Raw genomic sequence first — 23298 nt, 5'->3', positions numbered from 1 at the left:
ATTCCTGCTAAAACGTGTAAGACCTTGTGCGATAGTGTAAAACGGGTGATGGGAGAATCATGTAGGTATAAGGGAAGGTCAGGACTGGGTTCAGCAGCGATAGGGAAATTGTCCTGAAATGAGTCCTCAAAATTTGATTTCAGCAGCCTGACCTGGAAACCAAAAAAACGACTGCCAATTAAAACCATGAATGTTTATGTGAAAAATAGCATTCATAAGAACATAAGAAATAGGAGCAGGAGTAGGCCATACGGCCCCTCAAGCCTGCTCAACCATTTAATACGATCATGGACTCAGGTCCACTTCCCTGCCCGCTCCCCATAACCCCGCATCGGTTAAGAAACTGTCTATCTCTGTCTTAAATATATTCAATGTCCCAGCTTCCACAGCTCTCTGAGGCAGTGAATTCCACAGATTTACAACCCTCTGAGAGAAGAAATTTCTCCTCATCTCAGTTTTAAATGGGTGGCCCCTTATTCTAAGATCATGCCCTCTAGTTCTAGTCTCCCCTATCAGTGGAAACATCCTCTCTGCATCCACCTTGTCAAGCCCCCTCATAATCTTATATGTTTCAATAAGATCACCTCTCATTCTTCTGAATTCCAATGAGTAGAGGCCCAACCTACTCAACCTTTCCTCATAAGTCAACACCCTCATCCCGGAATCAACCTAGTGAACCTTCTCTGAACTGCCTCCAAAGCAAGTATATCCTTTCGTAAATATGGAAACCAAAACTGCACGCAGTACTCCAGGTGTGGCCTCACCAATACCCTGTACAACTGTAGCAAGACTTCCCTGCTTTTATACTCCATCCCATTGACCTTCCTGATCACTTGCTATACCTGCATACTAACCTTTTGTGTTTCATGCACAAGTCCCCCCAGGTCCCGCTGTACTGCAGCATTTTGCAATTTTTCTCCATTTAAATAATAACTTGCTCTTTGATTTTTTTCTGCCAAAGTGCATGACCTCACACTTTCCAACATTATACTCCATTTGCCAAACTTTTACCCACTCACTTAGCCTGTCTATGTCCTTTTGCAGGTTTTTTTGTGAACTCCTCACACATTGCTTTTCCTCCCATCATTGTATTGTCAGCAAACTTGGCTACGTTACACTCAGTCCCTTCTTCCAAGTCATTAATATAGATTGTAAATAGTTGGGGTCCCAGTACTGATCCCTGCGGCAACCCAGAGAATGAACAATTTATCCCGACTCTCTGTTTTCTGTTAGTTAGCCAATCCTCTATCTATGCTAATATATTACCCCCAACCCCGTGAACTTTTATCTTGTGCAGTAACCTTTTACGTGACACCTTGTCAAATGCCTCTGGAAATCCAAATACACCACATCTACTGGTTCCCCTTCATCCACCCTGTTCGTTACATCCTCAAAGAATTCCAGTAAATTTGTCAAAAATGACTTCCCCTTCATAAATCCATGCTGACTCTGCCTGACTGAATTATGCTTTTCCAAATATCCTGCTACTGCTTCTTTAATAATGGACTCCAATATTTTCCCAACCACAGATGTTAGGCTAATTGATCTATAGTTTCCTGCGTTTTGTCTGCCTCCTTTTTGAAATAGGGGCATTACATTTGCAGTTTTCCAATCTGCTGGGGCCTCCCCAGAATCCAGGGAATTTGGGTAAATTATAACCAATGCATCCACAATCCCTGCTGCTACTTCTGTTAAGACCCTAGGATGCAAGCCATTAGGTCCAGAAAGCAATAAAGAAAGGAAAGATAGATTACAAAAGTAAACTTGCGCAAAACATAAAAACAGATAGTAAAAGCTTTTACCGATCTATAAAACGGAAAAGAGTGACTAAAGTAAATGTTGGTCCCTTAGAAGATGAGAAGGGGGATTTAATAATGGGAAATGTGGAAATGGCTGAGACCTTAAACAATTATTTTGCTTCGGTCTTCACAGCGGAAGACACAAAAACCATGCCAAAAATTGCTGGTCACGGGAATGTGGGAAGGGAGGACCTTGAGACAATCACTATCACTAGGGGGGTAGTGCTGGACAGGCTAATAGATCGCAAGGTAGACAAGTCCCCAAGTCCTGATGAAATGCATCCCAGGGTATTAAAAGAGATGGCGGAAGTTATAGCAGATGCATTCGTTATAATCTACCAAAATTCTCTGGACTCTGGGGAGGTACCATCGGATTGGAAAGCAGCTAATGTAACTCCTCTGTTTAAAAAAGGGGCAGACAAAAGGCAGGTAACTATAGGCCGGTTAGTTTAACATCTGCAGTGGGGAAAATGCTTGAAGCTATCATTAAGGAAGAAATAGCAGGACATCTAGATAGGAATAGTGCAATTAAGCAGACGCAACATCGATTCATGAAGGGGAAATCATGTTTAACTAATTTACTGGAATTCTTTGAGGATATAACGAGCATGGTGGATTGAGGTGTACTGATGGATATGGTGTATTTAGATTTTCAAAAGGCATTCGATAAGGTGCCACACAAAAGGTTACTGCAGAAGATAAAGGTACGCGGAGTCAGAGGAAATGTATTAGCATTGATCGAGAATTGGCTGGCTAACAGAAAGCAGAGAGTCGGGATAAATGGGTCCTTTTCGGGTTGGAAATCGGTGGTTAGTGGTGTGCCACAGGGATCGGTGCTGGGACCACAACTGTTTACAATATACATAGATGAGCTGGCAGAGGGGACAGAGTGTAGTGTAACAAAATTTGCAGATGACACTAAGATTAGTGGGAAAGCGGGTTGTGTAGAGGACACAGAGAGGCTGCAAAGAGATTTAGATAGGTTAAGCGAATGAGCTAAGGTTTGGCAGATGGAATACAATGTCAGAAAATGTGAGGTCATCCACCTTGGAAAAAGAAACAGTAAAAGGGAACATTATTTGAATGGGGAGAAATTACAACATGCTGTGGTGCAGAGGGACCTCGGGGTCCTTGTGCATGAATCCCAAAAAGTTAGTTTGCAGGTGCAGCAGGTAATCAGGAAGGCGAATGGAATGTTGGCCTTCATTGCGAAAGGGATGGAGTACAAAAGCAGGGAGGTCCTGCTGCAACTGTATAGGGTATTGGTGAGGCCGCACCTGGAGTACTGCGTGCAGTTTTGGTCACCTTACTTAAGGAAGGATATACTAGCTTTGGAGGGGGTACAGAGACGATTCACTAGGCTGATTCCGGAGATGAGGGGGTTACCTTATGATGATAGATTGAATAGACTGGGTCTTTACTCGTTGGAGTTCAGAAGGATGAGAGGTGATCTTATAGAAACATTTAAAATAATGAAAGGGATAGACAAGATAGAGGCAGAGAGGTTATTTCCACTGGTCGGGGAGACTAGAACTAGGGGGCACAGCCTCAAAATACGGGGGAGCCAATTTAAAACTGAGTTGAGAAGGAATTTCTTCTCCCAGAGGGTTGTGAATCTGTGGAATTCTCTGCCCAGGGAAGCAGTTGAGGCTAGCTCATTGAATGTATTCAAGTCACGGATAGATAGATTTTTAACCAATAAGGGAATTAAGGGTTATGGGGAGCGGGCGGGTAAGTGGAGCTGAGTCCACGGCCAGATGAGCCATGATCTTGTTGAATGGCGGAGCAGGCTCGAGGGGCTAGATGGCCTACTCCTGTTCCTAATTCTTATGTTCTTATGTTCTTATTTATCTGCCTTTAGTCCCATTGGGCCCAAGTTTGCCCACAGGGTTAGAACCACGCACCTCCGTATGGTGCGCCGACTTTTTAAAAACAGAAACGGTGCCTATTATTTATCTTGGCATCTCCCCTCCGTCCGGTCGATCCAGGCCCTTGGCTCAGCGCAGCAGAACGCATGGGGGGTGGAGCCAGATCCCGGCACCTCTGCACATGTGCACTAGAGTAGCTCCTCGCAGCCCAAATCTGTGCAGGCCGCGTGGGAGGGGCCCGAAGAACGCCGCCCCTCGTCCTGGCCGAATGGGTTCACCAGGCATTGAAGATTGGGACTCGGGCTTCCCTCCCGTTCAGCCTCCCCCATACCTCCCTCCCTCACGTTCAGCCTCCCCCATACCTCCCTCCCTCCCGTTCAGCCTCCCCCATACCTCCCTCCCTCCCGTTCAGCCTCCCCCATACCTCCCTCCCTCCCGTTCAGCCTCCCCCATACCTCCCTCCCTCCCGTTCAGCCTCCCCCATACCTCCCTCCCTCCCATTCAGCCTCCCCCATACCTCCCTCCCTCCCGGTCAGCCTCCCCCATACCTCCCTCCCTCCCGTTCAGCCTCCCCCATACCTCCCTCCCTCCCATTCAGCCTCCCCCATACCTCCTTCGCTCCCATTCAGCCTCCCCCATACCTCCCTCCTTCCCATTCAGCCTCCCCCATACCTCCCTCCTTCCCATTCAGCCTCCCCCATACCTCCCTCCCTCCCGTTCAGCCTCCCCCATACCTCCCTCCCTCCCATTCAGCCTCCCCCATACCTCCTTCGCTCCCATTCAGCCTCCCCCATACCTCCCTCCTTCCCATTCAGCCTCCCCCATACCTCCCTCCCTCCCATTCAGCCTCCTCCCCCGTCCCACTCGCGTTCAGCCTCCCCCCCCGATCCTCCCTCCCGTTCAGCTCTTCCCCCTCCTCTCCCTCTCCCCTCCTCCTCCTCCTCCTCTTCCCGTCGGCGAGGCCCGTTCAGCCTCCTCCCCCCTGCCGTTCTTTCTTTCTTCCCCCCCCTCCCCCTCCCTCTCTCCTCTCTCTCTTCCCTCCTCCCCTCTCTCTCTTCCCTCCTCCCCATCCTCCTCTCCCCTCCCCTTTCTCCCCCTCCCTCTCTCCCCCTCCCTCCTCTCCTCACCCTCCTCCTCTCCCACCCCGCCCTCTCTCATCCCTCCCCCCACCCCTCATTGTCAGAAACACAGAGACACTGACAGAGAGAGAGAGAGAGAGAGAGAGAGGGAGAGAGAGAGGGAGAGAGAGAAAGACAGACAGAGAGACACTGACAGAGAGAGAGAGAGAGAGAGAGAGAGAGAGACACTGACAGAGACAGACACTGGGGGGGCCCCATCCCAGCAGGCTGTTGGAGGGCTCCCGGTGCTGCAGTAGGCGAGTAGAAACTTATTTTTTTATTTATTGATTGATTTATTATTTTTTTAATTAAATTTATTGATCATTCATTATTGATGATGGTTCTTTATTTGTAAAAGTGAAATGTTTAATGTTTGTAAACCCCCCTTCCCTTCCCCACCACCTCCCATCTCTAGTTCCCTACGCCTGATTTCTAAGTGTAGGCAACGTTTTTCTGAGCGCACAAAAATCTACACTTACTCCATTCGAAATTAGTTTGGAGTAAGTTTTCGCTGCCTAAACTTGCAAAACAGGCGTAAGTGGCCAGACACACCCACTTTTGAAAAAAAAATCTGTTCTAAAATGGAACTATTCTAACTCTCTAGAACTGGAGCAAATTAAATGCCGAGAATTACAATTTCAAAGATGCTCCATTCTAAACTAATTGCTCCAAAAAAATAGGAGCAACTCAGGCCAAAACTTGAGCCCATTATCTTACTGAGTACCACCTCCTTAGTGATTGTGATAGTGATAAGTTCCTCCCCTCCTATAGTCCCTTGACGATCCACTGTTGGGATATTGTTAGTATCCTCTACCGTAAAGACGGATACAAAATATTTGTTCAGAGTTTCAACCATCTCCATGTTCCCCATTACTAATTCCCTGGTCTCGTTCTCTAAGGGACCAACATTTACTTTAGCCACTCTTTTCCTTTTTATATACCTATAGAAACTCTTGCTATCTGTTTTTATATTTTGTGCTAGTTTACTTTCATAGTCTATCTTCCCTTTCTTAATCATTTTTTTAGTCATACGTTACAAGAACTAAGGGACATAAGCCATCAAGGCCGCACACTCAGAAATAGCTTGTGAGATGGAAATGTGTCAATCCTTATCTGGGAATGTGTCTGGTTCTTTGTTGCAGGGGAGTGAGTGTAAGTGCCACGTGGCCTGTCAGGCTTTTGATGCTACGGTGAATACGGGCAAGGCTGTTCGATGGCTATCTGAAGCAGTAATCGATGAATTACTCACATTCATTTATGATAAAATCAAGGAAGTTTCTTTGAGAATCAAAGATATATAAGTTGGTGTATTGGTATTAAAAAGTAGTAGAATTTAAGGTGACATTTTTATTTAGTTTAAACTTTACGTGGTAATAATAGGCCCAGAACCTGCGGGCGGATGTTTCCTGTAGGCGGACGTGTGCGACCTAAAGTACCTGGTGGCCCCGGAGGAATGTAGCCTTGCGGTCCGAGACCCCCATTCGCTGTCCAGCGTGTGGGCCACACATCCCAGGAACGTAAGCGCAGCCTGGGGTCACGTGGGCCTGAACCACCAATGAACATGGAGTATTCTCAGTCATAATAATGGGAGCTCTGTTTGTACAGCTCCCATTACTATCGGTGAGAATACCTCCAAACACACAACACAATAATTAAACACCTCACATATTTAGAATTAATTTAATTAACTTCAATTTCAATGTTTTAGACAAAAATTGATTTTTTTGAATATGTTTTAATAGGGGTAAAAATAAACTTACCTTAATGGACAGGGTTTATAATCTAAAATTAGTGATAAAATAATTTTTTTTTATCTTTTAAAACTCTTACGCTGGTAAAAGCAGGCGAAACATCTGCTTTTACCAGGCATAAGTTTGAAGGACATTCACTGGGCAGGAGTTGGGCAAATAGCCCAAATCTCTGCGCGCGAATGTCCTTCTCCCGGGGATGCATGCGATCTGTCAAAAGACAACCGGCACTTGCAACACCTCTTCGGGTGTTCACACACATCGTACACACCCGGAGAGGCTGCAATTCACAGCCCATTAAGTAGTCACACTTTGTCTAGTATATGTACAAGTGTATCTCTGCAAAAGGCGGAAAGTGCATCTCCAGGCAAGTCACCTCTGATGGGACAAGGGAGAAGGGAAGGGGGGGGGGGGGTGGCGGGGGAGAGAAGATAGAGGTTGAGAGAGAGAGAGAGAGAGAGAGAGAGAGAGAGAGAGAGAGAGAGACAGACAGACAGAAGTTAAACATTTACCGTTGTACCAACCAGATAGATGGAAATGTATAAGATTTAAGGCAGCTAGTTCAGATATAGCGACCAGCACAGAAGGTGGATTTACCCAGGAGCAGAGGATCCAAGAAGAGCAGATATCACCTCTACAGATGGAGTTTCACCATTCTGACGTCTCAGGAATCCTGGACCCAGGGTAGGAAAGGCCTGAGATTTCCTTGTGGGGCCCAGATGAGCACCCCTGTTCCTCCTGGCTCACAAGGAAACGCAAACAATGTTTTACAAACTTACCTTGTTGAGCCTCTTCTGCCCCTGGATCCTGTTCCCTGCAGATTTTGCCTTGCGGAGAAATCACCACTGCTCCCCCACTCAGGCCTTGGGTTAATGGAGCATACTGGCCCCGGATGTTGTCATCGGAGGCGGATTTGCATATTTAAACAGAGCATTACAACAGTGACTGCACTCCAAAAGTACTTCATTGGCTGTAAAGCACTTTGAGACATCCGGTGGTCGTGAAAGGTGCTATATAAATCTAAGTCTTTATTTTTTTTCTTTTAAAGAGGACCTGTGGGTGCTGTTGCCGCCTGCAACTTACGATTGCAATCGGCCTGATCAGGGCAGGAAAGGAGTGTCCAATTTCACTGCCCACCTGAAATTCTCCCCGTGGGGAATGGTCTGCCAGTCAGGGTGATAAGCCCAGTGCCTAGCAGATCAGCAATGGGTACACTGCTCACGCTGCTGTCTGCTATCCCAGATAGCTCCGCATTTAAGGTTCCGGCTGATAGGGTGCGAGGACTAGCCTTTCAAAGTGGACCGTTGCATCACATATAAGAAAAAGTACCCGAGTGTACCCGAAAATGAACACAGCCCATTACATAATGAGCAATTTTTCAAACTTGGAAGTTACAAGTGATCCAGCAAGAACAATCATGGTAACTGACCTTTGTCGTTTCTACGCAGTCTTTTATGTTCTGGAGAGTCAGTTGATAAACTTCAGAGGCATTAGGTTTTAAGACAATCTCAGGGGCAGAGAGGTGGACTTCAACTTGGAACAGGGGACTGAATCCAAGGATAGAAACATTAACCTGCTGAAGATTTCTGCCGGGAAAAATATAATGGCTTTAGACCTGGCGTGAACAAATGTAACAAACAACTGCAATGCCCCAGTGCAGGTGAAGCTCAACATTCTTCTCGGGATATGGGCAACATTGGTAAAGTCACATTTTTATTACCCATCCCTAGTTGCCCTGAGAAGGTGTCCTCATGAACCGCTGCAGCCTGTGTGTTTTTTTAAAACTCATTCACGGGATGTAGGCATCGCTGGCGAGGTCACCATTTATTGCCCAACTTGCACATAAGCTCTCTGGACTTGGATATGCACTTGAAGTGCCGTAGCCTACAAGGCTATACGGACCAAGAGCTAGAAAGTGGGCAGCCAGCACGGACACAATATGCTGAATAACCTCCTGTGTCGTAAATTTCTATGATTCAATAAGGACAGAGTGTGCATTCTGTGGCAGGCAAACAAAAACTCTACACATGTGAATTGCTCAAGAGTTCGGTATGGTGACTCTTAAACACGGCGATGGTTTTTCGCACGGGTCAGAAACCTGACTTCCCAAAACAAACCTGTTCCCATAATATTAATGATTCCTGCACTTCACTACCCACAGCAAATACTCTATTGTGACAGTACCATAATTATATTGAATCACATGTGCTGTGCAATATAACAGCACCTTTCATTGGCTGCTGGTATTGTATTGGTCCAGTAAAAAGTATATTTATGTAGGCTAGGAACATTAAGAATAATGTTTCCAATGGTTGATAACCAGAGGACACAGGTTTAAGGTGATCGGAAAAAGAACCAGAGGCGACATGAGGAAAAACCTTTTTACACAGCGAGTGGTTAGGATTTGGAAGGCACTGCCTGATAGGGTGCTGGAGGCAGAATCAAGCATGGGTTTCAAAAGGGAATCGGATAAATACTTGAAGGAGTAAAAACTAGCCGGGATATGGGGAAGGAGCGGAGGGGGATTGGGACTGACAGAGCCGGCGCAGACTGGATGGGCCCAATAGCCTCCTGTACTGTACTATTCTAGGATTCTATATATGGGGTGAGGCTTGACTTCAGACCATTACCAAGGTTTGGACCCACTAAGCAGAACTAGCAGTTTATAAATAACATCACTTTATACTGAAACATTGTGGATTACCTCTAGTATACCTGTACCATTTTAATGCATAGGATCACGCACTGTGCAGACCTAATTATCTGAACTCCTATTATATTGTGGTTTCTCTAGGGATCCCTTTGAGCTTATAAAGGTTCAGGTTCCCGTTGTAGCAGTCTAGTGTATATAAGTGAAGTTGGGACAGTATTTGTGTAACGATAGTGTATATAGTGGGGCTATAGTGTATATAGTGGGTGTAGCGATATAGTGTATATAATGGGGCTGGGTGTACAGTGTATATAATGGGGCTGGGTATACAGTGGGGCTGGGTGTAGAGGTTCAGTGTATATAGTGGGGCTGGGTGTAGGGGTTCAGTGTATATAGTGGGGCTGGGTGTACAGTGTATATAGTGGGGCTGGGTGTACAGTGTATATAGTGGAGCTGGGTGTACAGTGTATATAGTGGGGCTGGGTGTAGGGGTTCAGTGTATATAGTGGGGCTGGGTGTACAGTATATATAGTGGGGCTGGGTGTACAGTGTATATAGTGGAGCTGGGTGTACAGTGTATATAGTGGGGCTGGGTGTAGGGGTTCAGTGTATATAGTGGGGCTGGGTGTAGGGGTTCAGTGTATATAGTGCGGCTGGGTGTACAGTGTATATAATGGGGCTGGGTGTAGGGGTTCAGTGTATATCGTGGGGCTGGGTGTAGGGGTTCAGTGTATATAGTGGGGCTGAGTGTACAGTGTATATAGTCGGACTGGGTGTATAGTGTATATAGTGGGGCTGGGTGTAGGGGTTCAGTGTATATAGTGGGGCTGGGTGTAGGGGTTCAGTGTATATAGTGCGGCTGGGTGTACAGTGTATATAGTGGGGCTGGGTGTAGGGGTTCAGTGTATATAGTGGGGCTGAGTGTAGGGGTTCAGTGTATATCGTGGGGCTGGGTGTAGGGGTTCAGTGTATATAGTGGGGCTGGGTGTAGGGGTTCAGTGTATATAGTGGGGCTGGGTGTAGGGGTTCAGTGTATATAGTGGGGCTGGGTGTACAGTGTATATAGTGGGGCTGGGTGTAGGGGTACAGTGTATATAGTGGGGCTGGATGTAGGGGTACAGTGTATATAGTGGGGCTGGGTGTACAGTGTATATAGTGGGGCTGGGTGTAGGGGTTCAGTGTATACAGTGGGGCTGGGTAAAGCGGTACAGTGTATATAGTGTGGCTGGGTGTAGGGGTGCAGTGTATATAGTGGGGCTGGGTGTAGGGGATCAGTGTATATAGTGGGGCTGGGTGTAGGGGTTGAGTGTATATAGTGGGGCTGGGTGTAGGGGTTCAGTGTATAAAGTGGGGCTGGGTGTACAGTGTATGGTGGGGCTAGGTGTAGGGGTTCAGTGTATATAGTGGGGCTGGGTGTACAGTGTATAGTGGGGCTGGGTGTACAGTGTATATAGTGGGGCTGGGTGTAGGGGTACAGTGTATATAGTGGGGCTGGATGTAGGGGTTCAGTGTATACAGTGGGGCTGGGTGTAGGGGTTCAGTGTATATAGTGGGGCTGGGTGTGCAGTGTATATAGTGGGGCTGGGTGTAGGGGTACAGTGTATATAGTGGGGCTGGGTGTAGGGGTTCAGTGTATACAGTGGGGCTGGGTGTACAGTGTATATAGTGGGGCTGGGTGTAGGGGTTCAGTGTATATAGTGCGGCTGGGTGTACAGTGTATATAGTGGGGCTGGGTGTAGGGGTACAGTGTATATAGTGGGGCTGGGTGTACAGTGTATACAGTGGGGCCGGGTGTTGGGGTACAGTGTATATAGTGCGGCTGGGTGTACAGTGTATACAGTGGGGCTGGGTGTTGGGGTTCAGTGTATATAGTGGGGCTGGGTGTAGGGGTACAGTGTATATAGTGGGGCTGGGTGTACAGTGTATATAGTGGGGCCGGGTGTAGGGGTTCAGTGTATATAGTGGGGCTGGATGTACAGTGTATATAGTGGGGCTGGGTGTACAGTGTATATAGTGGGGCTGGGTGTACAGTGTATACAGTGGGGCTGGGTGTAGGGGTTCAGTGTATATAGTGGGGCTGGGTGTAGGGGTTTAGTGTATATAGTGGGGCTGGGTGTAAGGGTTCAGTGTATATAGTGGGGCCGGGTGTAGGGGTACAGTGTATATAGTGGGGCTGGATGTACAGTGTATATAGTGGGGCTGGGTGTAGGGGTTCAGTGTATATAGTGGGGCTGGGTGTAGGGGTTTAGTGTATATAGTGGGGCTGGGTGTAAGGGTTCAGTGTATATAGTGGGGCCGGGTGTAGGGGTACAGTGTATATAGTGGGGCTGGATGTACAGTGTATATAGTGGGGCTGGGTGTAGGGGTTCAGTGTATATAGTGGGGCTGGTGTAGGGGTTCAGTGTATATAGTGGGGCTGGGTGTAGGGGTTCAGTGTATATAGTGGGGCTGGGTGTAGGGGTTCAGTGTATATAGTGGGGCTGGGTGTAGGGGTACAGTGTATATAGTGGGGCTGGTGTAGGGGTTCAGTGTATATAGTGGGACTGGGTGTAGGGGTTCAGTGTATATAGTGGGGTTGGGTGTACAGTGTATATAGTGGGGCTGGATGTACAGTGTATATAGTGGGGTTGGGTGTAGGGGTTCAGTGTATATAGTGGGGCTGGATGTAGGGGTTCAGTCTATATAGTGGGGCTGGGTGTACAGTGTATATAGTAGGGCTGGGTGTAGGGGTACAGTGTATATAGTGGGGCTGGGTGTAGGGGTACAGTGTATATAATGGGGCTGGGTGTAAAGTGTATATAGTGGGGCTGGGTGTAGGGGTTCAGTGTATATAATGGGGCTGGGTGTACAGTGTATATAGTGGGGCTGGGTGTAGGGGTACAGTGTATATAGTGGGGCTGGGTGTACAGTGTATATAATGGGGCTGGGTGTACAGTGTATGTAGTGGGGCTGGGTGTAGGGGTACAGTGTATATAGTGGGGCTGGTAAAGCGGTTCAGTGTATATAATGGGGCTGGGTGTACAGTGTATATAGTGGGGCTGGGTGTAGGGGTTCAGTGTATATAATGGGGCTGGGTGTACAGTGTATATAGTGGGGCTGGGTGTAGGGGTACAGTGTATACAGTGGGGCTGGGTGCAGGGGTTCAGTGTATATAGTGGGGCTGGGTGTAGGGGTTCAGTGTATATAGTGGGGGGTGGGTGTAGGGGTTCAGTGTATATAGTGGGGCTGGGTGTACAGTGTATACAGTGGGGCTGGGTGTAGGGGTACAGTGTATATAGTGGGGCTGGGTGTAGGGGTTCAGTGTATATAGTGGGGCTGGGTGTAGGGGTTCAGTGTATATAGTGGGGCTGGGTGTAGGGGTTCAGTGTATATAGTGGGGCTGGGTGTACAGTGTATACAGTGGGGCTGGGTGTAGGGGTTCAGTGTATATAGTGGGGCTGGGTGTACAGTGTATATAGTGGGGCTGGGTGTACAGTGTATACAGTGGGGCTGGGTGTACAGTGTATATAGTGGGGCTGGGTGTACAGTGTATACAGTGGGGCTGGGTGTAGGGGTACAGTGTATATAGTGGGGCTGGGTGTACAGTGTATACAGTGGGGCTGGGTGTAGGGGTTCAGTGTATATAGTGGGGCTGGGTGTACAGTGTATATAGTGGGGCTGGGTGTACAGTGTATACAGTGGGGCTGGGTGTACAGTGTATACAGTGGGGCTGGGTGTAGGGGTTCAGTGTATATAGTGGGGCTGGGTGTAGGGGTTCAGTGTATATAGTGGGGCTGGGTGTACAGTGTATATAGTGGGGCTGGGTGTACAGTGTATATAATGGGGCTGGGTGTACAGTGTATACAGTGGGGCTGGGTATAGGGGTACAGTGTATATAGTGGGGCTGGGTGTAGGGGTTCAGTGTATATAGTGGGGCTGGGTGTACAGTGTATATAGTGGGGCTGGGTGTACAGTGTATACAGTGGGGCTGGGTGTACAGTGTATACAGTGGGGCTGGGTGTAGGGGTACAGTGTATATAGTGGGGCTGGGTGTAGGGGTTCAGTGTATATAGTGGGGCTGGGTGTAGGGGTTCAGTGTATATAGTGGGGCTGGGTGTAGGGGTTCAGTATATATAGTGGGGCTGGGTGTACAGTGTATACAGTGGGGCTGGGTGTACAGTGTATACAGTGGGGCTGGGTGTACAGTGTATACAGTGGGGCTGGGTGTAGGGGTTCAGTGTATACAGTGGGGCTGGGTGTACAGTGTATATAGTGGGGCTGGGTGTACAGTGTATATAGTGGGGCTGGGTGTAGGGGTACAGTGTATATAGTGGGGCTGGGTGTACAGTGTATATAGTGGGGCTGGGTGTAGGGGTTCAGTGTATATAGTGGGGCTGGGTGTAGGGGTTCAGTGTATATAGTGGGGCTGGGTGTAGGGTTCAGTGTATATAGTGGGGCTGGGTGTACAGTGTATATAGTGGGGCTGGGTGTACAGTGTATATAGTGGGGCTGGGTGTACAGTGTATACAGTGGGGCTGGGTGTAGGGGTACAGTGTATATAGTGGGGCTGGGTGTACAGTGTATACAGTGGGGCTGGGTGTAGGGGTTCAGTGTATATAGTGGGGCTGGGTGTACAGTGTATATAGTGGGGCTGGGTGTACAGTGTATACAGTGGGGCTGGGTGTAGGGGTACAGTGTATATAGTGGGGCTGGGACAGTGCCAACACAGTGGGAGAGCCGCACTGCTCATCACACTGGTGCTAATCCCACCAGGTACGGAGAGAAGGCCCAGGATCCATGCACTGGGAGGGAGGGAGGGGAGTTTGGAAGCTGGGTTGCTCTGGAGCCACATAAAGCAGCCCTGGTGAAAGCCCAGGAACCAATCACACACATGCTGTGCCATCATAGATGATGCTCAACCTGAACAGACTAGTCAGAAAAAAAAGAGGAAGGAGATTGAAATTTAAAAAAAAACATGTAACACATTACGATAAATTTTGAGAGTGATTAATTTTAAGCAGCAGAGAGCACTGACCACCGATGTTCCTTCGAATTGTTTTCTGGGCTTTGCGGCCCATTCTGAAGCCGGTGAGCTGGCTGCGTGGTGGGGACACACAGCAGAACGGGAACATTGCTAACCACTGTGCCCAATTCTCGGACCCGAGCTCCTGTCAGATGAGGCTCTGCACATCATTTACCCTCAGCTTCATTTCAAAAACTGAACTATACTTACTTCAAAATCATTTTGATGAGGCTGTCGTAAACTCTGCGCTCCCAAAAGGTGTAGTACAGTGCCATCTTCGAAGCCTTCCCAGTGTTGGTGTGGAAAACAAGGCCTTCCATTTTTGTCAGCAGTGGTCCGATTGCTTTATACTTACTGACTAGATTCAGGATATCCTTCGTTCGTTCCTGTTCTACATACTCATAAAACTCCTTTACTCCTAACAGAAACAGGCAGAACGTTACACTTGCTTTGTGGTAAATTTAAACCTCAGCCGTAATATACAATGGCTTTTGTCACTGTTTTCATAGAATCATAGAAATTTACAGCACAGAAGAAACATAGAAACATAGAAATTAGATGCAGGAGTAGGCCATTCGGCCCTTCGAGCCTGCACCGCCATTCAATAAAATCATGGCTGATCATTCTCTCAGTACCCCTTTCCTGCTTTCTCTCCATACCCCTTGATCCCTTTAGCCGCGAGGGCCATATCTAACTCCCTCTTGAATATATCCAATGAACTGGCCTCAACAACTCTCTGCGGCAGGGAATTCCACAGGTTAACAACTCTCTGAGTGAAGAAGTTTCTCCTCATCTCAGTCCTAAATGGCCTACCCCTTATCCAAAGACTGTGTCCCCTGGTTCTGGACTTCCCCAACATCGGGAACATTCTACCCGCATCTAACCTGTCCCGTCCCGCCAGAATCTTATATGTTTCGATGAGATCCCCTCTCATCCTTCTAAACGCCAATGTATAAAGCCCCAGTTGATCCAGTCTCTCCTCATATGTCAGTCCAGCCATCCCTTGAATCAGTCTGGTGTACCTTCGCTGCACTCCCTCAACAGCAAGAACGTCCTTCCTCAGATTAGGAGACCAAAACTGAACACAATATTCCAGGTAAGGCCTCACCAAGGCCCTGTACAACTGCAGTAAGACCTCCCTGCTCCTATACGCAAATCCCCTAGCTATGAAGGCCAACATACCATTTGCCTTCTTCACCGCCTGCTGTACCTGCATGCCAACTTTCAATGACTGATGAACCATGACACCCAGGTCTCGTTGCACCTCCCCTTTTCCTAATCTGCCTCCATTCAGATAATATTCTATCTCGTGTTTTTGCCCCCAAAGTGGATAACCTCAAATTTATCCACATTATATTGCATCTGCCATGCATTTGCCCACTCACCTAACCTGTCCAAGTCACCCTGCAGCCTCTTAGCGTCCCCCTCACAGCTCACACCGTCACCCAGTTTAGTGTCATCTGCAAACTTGGAGAGATTACACTCAATTCCTTCATCCAAATCATTGATGTATATTGTAAAGAGCCGGGGTCCCAGCACTGAGCCCTGCGGCACTCCACTAGTCACTGCCTGCCATTCTGAAAAGGACCCGTTTATCTCGACTCTCTGCTTCCTGTCTGCCAACCAGTTCTCTATCCATGTCAGTGTATTACCCCCAATACCATGTGCTTTGATTTTGCATACCAATCTTTTGTGTGGGACCTTGTCAAAAGCCTTTTGAAAGTCCAAATACACCACATCCACTGGTTCTCCCTTGTCCACTCTACTGGTTACATCCTCAAAAAATTCCAGAAGATTTGTCAAGCATGATTTCCCTTTCATAAATCCATGCTGACTTGGACCGATCCTGTCACTGCTTTCCAAATGCGCTGCTATTTCATCCTTAATAATTGATTCCAGCATTTTCCCCACTACTGATGTCAGACATCAGTCTATAATTACCTGCTTTCTCTCTCCCTCTCTTTTTCAAAAGTGGTGTTACATTAGCTGCCCTCCAGTCCATGGGAACTGATCCAGAGTCGATAGATTGTTGGAAAATGATTACCAATGCATCCACTATTTCTAGGGCCACTTCCTGGGATGCAGACTATCAGGCCCTGGGGATTTATCGGCCTTCAATCCCATCAATTTTCCTAACACAATTTCCCGCCTAATAAGGATATCCTTCAGTTCCTCCTTCTCACTAGACCCTCGGTCCCCTAGTACTTCCGGAAGGTTATTTCTGTCTTCCTTCGAAGGAGGCCATTTTGGCCCATCGTGTCCGCGCCGGCCGACAAAGAGTCGTCCAGCCTAATCCCACTTTCCAGCTCTTGGTCCGTAGCCCTGTAGGTTACGGCTCTTCAGGTGCACATCCAAGTATTTTTTAAATGTGGTGAGGGTTTCTGCCTCTACCCTTTCAGTCAGTGAGTTCCAGACCCCCACCACCCTCTGGGTGAAGAAATTTCCCCTCATATCTCCTCGAAACATCCCCCTTTACTTTAAATCTATGTCCCCTGGTTGTTGACCCCTTTAGGAAACAGGTCCTTCCTATCCACTCTATCCAGGCCCCTCATAATTTTATATACCTCAATCAGGTCTCCCCTCAGCCTCCTCTGTTCCAAAGAAAACAGACCCAGCATCTCCAATCTTTCCTCATAGCCAAAATTCTCCAGTCCAGGCAACGTTCTTGTAAATCTCCTCTGCACCCTCTCCAGTGCAATCACATCTTTCCTGTAATGTGGTGACCAGAACTGCACACAGTACTCCAAGCAGCGGCCTAACCAGTGTTTTATACAGTTCAAGCATAACCTCGATGCCTCGACTAATAAAGGTAAGTATTCCATATGCCATCTAAACCACCTTATCTACCTGGCCTGCTACCTTCAGGGATCTGTGGACCTGCACTCCCAGGTCCCTTTGTTCCTCTACACTTCTCAGTGTCGGACCATTTAATGTGTATTCCCTTGTCTTGTTAGCCCTCCCCAAATGCATTACCTCAAACTAATCCGATTGAATTCCATCAGCCACCGTTCTGCCTACCTGACCAGTCCACTGATATCTTCCTGCAGTCCACAGCTTTCTTCTTCATTATCAACCACACAGCCAATTTTAGTTTCATCTGCAAACTTCTTAATCATACCCCCAACATTCAAGTCCAAGTCATTGATATATACCACAAAAAGCAAGGGACCCAGTACTGAGCCCTGCGGAACCCCACTGGATACAGCCTTCCAGTCACAAAAATATCATCATAGGCAGTCCCTCGGAATCGAGAAAGACTTGCTTCCACTCTAAAAGTAAGTTCTCAGGTGGCTGTGCAGTCCAATGCGAGAATTACAGTCCCTGTAACACGTGGAGCAGAGAATGGTTGGAGGAAATGGGTGGGGAGCCTGATTCGCCGCACGCTCCTTCCACTGCCTGCGCTTGGTTTCTGCATGCTCTCGTTGACGAGACTCGAGGTGTTCAGCGTCCTCCCAGATACTCTACCTCCACTTTGGGGGGTCTTGGGCCAGGAATTCCCAGGTGTCGATGGGGATGTTGCATTTTATCAAGGAGCCTCTGAGGGTGTCCTTGAAACGTTTCCTCTGTCCACCTGGGGCTCGCTTGCCGTGTAGAAGTTCCGAGTAGAGCGCTTGCTTTGGGAGTCTCGTATCGGGCATGCGGACTATGTGGCCCGCCCAACGGAGCTGATCGAGTGTGGTCAGTGCTTCAATGCTGGGGATGTTGGCTTGAGCAAGCACTCTGACGTTGGTGTGTCAACCCTCCCAGGGGATTTGCAGGAGGCAGCGCTGGTGGTACTTCTCCAGCACTTTGAGATGTCTGCTGTATATAGTCCATGTCTCTGAGCCATATAGGAGGGTGGGTATCACTACTGCCCTGTAGACCATAAGCTTGGTGCCAGATTTGAGGTCCTGGTCTTCAAACACTCTCTTCCTCAGGCGACCGAAGGCTGCGCTGGTACACTGGAGGCTCGTCATCGATGTCTGCCCTTGCTGATAGTAGGCTCCCGAGGTTTGGAAAATGGTCCACATTGTCCAGGGCTATGCCGCGGATTTTGATAACCAGGGGGCAGTGCACTGTGGCGGGGTCAGGATGCTGGAGGACCTTTGTCTTACAGATGCTTTCTATGCCTCGGTGAAGATGTTGACGATGGCTTGGAGTTCGGCCTCTGAGTGTGCACAGACACAAGTGTCGTCCGCATACTGTAGTTCGATGACAGAGGATGGGCCGATCTTGGATCTAGCCTGGAGACGGTGAAGGTTGAACAGGTTCCCATTAGTTCTATAGTTTAGTTCAACTCCAGCGGGGAGCTTGTCGAGAGCGAGATGGAGCATTGCAGCAAGGAAGATCGAGAAGAGGGTTGGTGCGATGAGGCAGCCCTGCTTGATCCCGATCCAGATGTGGATTGGGTCTGTGGTGGATCCGTTTGTCAGGATCATGGCTTGCATGTCGTCGTGGAACAGGCGGAGGATGGTGACAAACTTTTGGGGGCAGCCGAAACGGAGGAGAATGCTCCAGAGACCCTCACGGTTAACAGTGTCAAAGGCCTTTGTGAGGTCAAAGAAGGCCATGTACAAGGGTTGGTGATGTTCCCTGCATTTCTCTTGCAGTTGTTGCATGGTGAAGATCACGTCCGTTGTACCCCTTAGTGGACGGAATTTGCATTGCGACTCTGGGAGGAGCTCCTCAGCCACAGGGAGAAGACGATTGAGGAGGATTCTTGCAATGACTTTCCCAGTGGCCGACAGCAGGGAGATTCCTCTGTAGTTGCCGCAGTCGGACTTGTCCCCTTATTTGAAGATGGTCACGATTACGGCGTCCGAGATCTCCCGGCATGTTCTTCTCCTTCCAGATGAGAGAGATGAGGTCATGCTTTCGTGCCAATAGTGCTTCTCCACCATACTTTAGTGCCTCAGCGGGGATTCCATCTGCTCCTTATGCCTTGTTGTTCTTGAGCTTGGCCTTTTCTACCTCGTGCTGGGCTGGGGTTTTGCTGAGATGGTGGCGGCTGGCATGGAGTCGAGGACACTCATGTCGAAGGCAGAGTCTCGGTTAAGGAGATCTTCGAAGTGCTCCTTCCAGTGGGCCCTGACTGCCTCGGTGTCCTTAATGAGTGCCTCTTTGTTCTTGGCCAGCAGTGGGGTGGGGCCTTGGGTGCTTGGGCCATAGGTGGTCTTGGCTGCGATGAAGAATTCTCGCACAACATGGGTGTTAGCCAACTGCTGGATTTTCTGTGCTTTCTCCACCCATCATCTATTCTTTAGGTCACTGTTTTTTTGTTGGACCTCTGCCTTCAGCTGCCTGTAGAGCTGCTTTGCTGCTCCCAAGTTGGGTTGCTGCTTTAGGTTCAGAAATGCCTTACACTTGCGGCTTATTAGCTCCTGGATCTCCTGGTCATTCTCGTCAAACCAGTCTTGGTGTTTCCTGGTTGGATGACCGAGCGTTTCTTCGCAGGCATTGGTTATGGTGGCCTTGAGGGCAGATCGGGCGCTGTGGGCACTCGGCGTCTCAGGGTCATCGAGGGCTGCCAGGTTGGCAGTGAGGCGCTGGCTACTAAAGGCTTTCTTAACTGGGCCTTTGAGTGCCCCAGCGTTGATTTTCCTGCGGCATTGTTTCTGTTGCCATCGCTGCTTTGGAGCTACATTGATATTAATGACAGAGCGGATTGGCGGAGGTACATCAGCAGCCATGGGCTCCCGTCATGGCGCGGGTGATGCGCACATCCTTGCGGTCCCTCGCTCAGACAATGACTTAGCCTAGCAGGTGCCAGTGCTTGGAGCGAGGGTGTTGCCATGAGGCCTTGTACTTGTCCCTCTGATGGAACAAGGTGTTGGTGATGACAAGGTCGTGTTCTAGGCATTTTGTCAGGAGCAGGGTACCGCTGGAGTTGGTTTTCCCTGCCCCCTCTCTCTGCCGATCACGCCTCCCCAGAGGTCTGTGCCCTGGCCGACTCTGGTGTTAAATCGCCGAAGTAGATCAGTTTGTCGTCCGCTGGGACTCGGGACAGTTCGAGGCTGGAGTAGAATTCCTCTTTGATCTCATCTGTTGCGTCGAGTGTTGGGGCGTACGCGCTGATGACTGTGGCGCACTGGTTCCGGGCTAGGGTGAGCTGGAGAGTCATGAGACATTCGCTAATCCTGCAGGGGGAGTCTCTGAGACGGCCCACCATCTCATTCTTGATGGTAAAACCAACTCCATAGAGGCGCCGTTCTTCTTCTGGTTTGCCTTTCCAGAAGAAGGTGTAACCTTCCACCTTGTTCCTTGAGCTGGCCTTCCCCTGCCCGCCGGATCTCACTTAGGGCGGCAATATCAACGTTGAAGCATCTGAGTTCCCAGGCAACAACAGAAGTGTGATGTTCCGGTCTGTCGTTGTTGGGGTTGTCCATGAGGATCCTGATGTTCCAGGTCCCGAACTTCATTTTGAAGGGTGTAAGATGCCTGTATGTGAGTTCTTTTAACGTGGCCACTGCACATCAGCTACTTTATGGGCTTAGCAGAGCAAGGTCTTGGTCCAGTGGCAAGGGGGTCCAAGACCAGGCTCCACTGTATGGGTCTAGTTGCCTACGGTGGGATGTGAGCCACATGCTCGGCGCTGAGCAGCGCCTTTTGGAGAGATGGTGAGATGGTGAGAGATCCGAGGTGTGGAGAGTGGAGGTGAGGGGTTTGAGGTAATGCTTCCCTCTCCCAGATATTAGCTCCTGGCTGAGGGCAGGCATTGGGATAGGCAGAGATCTAGTTCGTGGCAGGAGGAGAGGTCAGAGAGGTCAGAGTGGCCGCCGCCATTGCACGCACCACGTGCTCGACAGGGCTCCGCAGTTGTGTGGGACCGGCGGCCGGAGGGAGGGAGGCCGGTACGTCGACGGAGGGAGGGAGGCCGGTACGTCGAGGGAGGGAGGCCGGTATGTTGAGGGAGGGAGGCCGGTATGTTGACGGAGGGAGGCCGGTATGTTGAGGGAGGGAGGCCGGTATGTTGAGGGAGGGAGGCCGGTACGTCGCCGGAGGGAGGGAGGCCGGTATGTTGAGGGAGGGAGGCCGGTATGTTGAGGGAGGGAGGCCGGTATGTTGAGGGAGGGAGGCCCGAACGTCGAGGGAGGGAGGGAGGCCGGTACGTCGCCGGAGGGAGGCCGGTATGTTGAGGGAGGGAGGCCGGTACGTCGCCGGAGGGAGGCCGGTATGTTGAGGGAGGGAGGCCGGTACGTCGCCGGAGGGAGGGAGGCCGGTACGTCGCCGGAGGGAGGCCGGTACGTCGAGGGAGGGAGGGAGGCCGGTACGTCGAGGGAGGGAGACCGGTACGTCGAGGGAGGGAGACCGGTACGTCGAGGGAGGGAGGGAGGCCGGTACGTCGAGGGAGGGAGGCCCGAACGTCGAGGGAGGGAGGGAGGCCGGTACATCGAGGGAGGGAGGGAGGCCGGTACGTCGAGGGAGGGAGGGAGGCCGGTACGTCGCCGGAGGGAGGGAGGCCGGTACGTCGAGGGAGGGAGGTGGTACGTCGAGGGAGGGAGGCCGGTACGTCGAGGGAGGGAGGTGGTACGTCGAGGGAGGGAGGGAGGCCGGTACGTCGAGGGAGGGAGGTGGTACGTCGAGGGAGGGAGGCCGGTACGTCGAGGGAGGGAGGCCGGTACGTCGAGGGAGGGAGGGAGGCCGGTATGTCGAGGGAGGGAGGGAGGCCGGTACGTCGAGGGAGGGAGGTGGTACGTCGAGGGAGGGAGGCCGGTACGTCGAGGGAGGGAGGTGGTACGTCGAGGGAGGGAGGCCGGTACGTCGAGGGAGGGAGGGAGGCCGGTACGTCGAGGGAGGGAGGCCGGTACGTCGAGGGAGGGAGGGAGGCCGGTACGTCGAGGGAGGGAGGGAGGCCGGTACGTCGAGGGAGGGAGGCCGGTATGTCGAGGGAGGGAGTGTGACCAGAAGATGAGATCGGAAAGAAAAAGTAGGGCCCAAACCTGTGGTCGGAGCTGGTGAGAGACTCACCGGACGCCGGTGGGGAATGGGTGGAGCAGCTGGGTCAGCCACACCCAGTGGGGAGCGTAAGTCTTGGCAGCAGGAAGTTGATGTGGGTGGTAAATCCAGCACTCACAGATGGAGGTAAGGAGCAGGCATGTTTGGGGGATGGGCAGTGGACTCAGGTAGCTGCCCTTGCAGCATGGATTTTAAGAGTAAGGAATACACTTTCGGGGTAAGAAATGCACCCACTATTAGGACTAGTGGGTGTGGGGGAGGGAAGATTGGGGGAGAAAGAATGAAGGATGGCAACGGATGGCCAGGGGTAAATTTGTTCAGGGAGAGCTCCCTAGGGAGCTACCATCCCGGAGGCCATCCAAAAACACCCATCAACCATTACCCTTTGCTTCCTGCCTCGGAGCTAATTTTTGATCCAACTTGCCACTTTGCCCTGGATCCCATGGACTTTTACTTTCATAACCAGTCTGCCATGTCGGACCTTATCAAAAGCTTTGCTAAAGTTCATATACACTACATCATATGCACTACCCTCACTGAATATTTCGAGGAGGTAACCAGGAGGGTCAATCAAGTAAGTCAGACACGACCTTCCCTTAACAAATCCATGCTGACTGTCCTTGATTAATCCGTGTCTTTCAAAATGAAGATTTATCCTGTCCCTCAGGATTTTTACCAATAATTTTCTCACCACCAAGGTTCGGCTGCCTGTAATTACTCAGTCTATCCCTTTCTCCCTTTTTAAACAAAGGTACGACATTAGCAGTCCTCCAGTCCTCTGGCACCACATTTGGAGAAAAGAGGACTGCAAAATGATGGTCAGAGCCTCTGCTATTTCCTCTTTTGCTTCATTTAACAGCCTGGGATATATTCCATCCGAGCCTGGGGATTTATCCACTTTCAAAGCTGCTAAGCCCCTTAATACTTGCTCTCTCACTATGTTTATCTTGTCTAATATTTCACACTTCTCCTTCCTCATTGCAAAGTCTGTATCGCCTTCTCTTTTGTGAAAACAGATGCAAAGTATTCATTAAGAATCCTACCCACATCTTCTGCCTCTACACACAGATTTCTTTTGTGGTCTCTAATAGGCCCCACTCTTTCTCTCGTTATTCTCTTGTTCTTAATGTATTTATAAAACATCTTTGGGTTTCCCCTGATTTTACTTGCCAACATTT

General features: G+C 49.6%; 1 protein-coding gene across 2 annotated transcripts in view; it reads right to left on the bottom strand.

Annotated features, from left to right (window-relative positions):
• dnah10 (dynein axonemal heavy chain 10) overlaps window positions 1-23298 on the bottom strand; it is a 397024-nt gene that overhangs the window by 293498 nt on the left and 80228 nt on the right. For both annotated transcript variants that reach the window (XM_070888200.1, XM_070888202.1), the window contains exons 17-18: window positions 14396-14603; window positions 7963-8119 (exon numbers count right to left, since the gene is read on the bottom strand). In XM_070888200.1, the coding sequence (XP_070744301.1) occupies window positions 7963-8119; window positions 14396-14603 (365 nt within the window). The remainder of the gene's footprint in view (window positions 1-7962; window positions 8120-14395; window positions 14604-23298) is intronic.

Source organism: Pristiophorus japonicus, chromosome 8 (assembly GCF_044704955.1).
Source record: "Pristiophorus japonicus isolate sPriJap1 chromosome 8, sPriJap1.hap1, whole genome shotgun sequence".
Taxonomy (NCBI): Eukaryota; Metazoa; Chordata; class Chondrichthyes; family Pristiophoridae; genus Pristiophorus; species Pristiophorus japonicus.
This window is presented reverse-complemented; position numbering and strand designations above follow the sequence as displayed.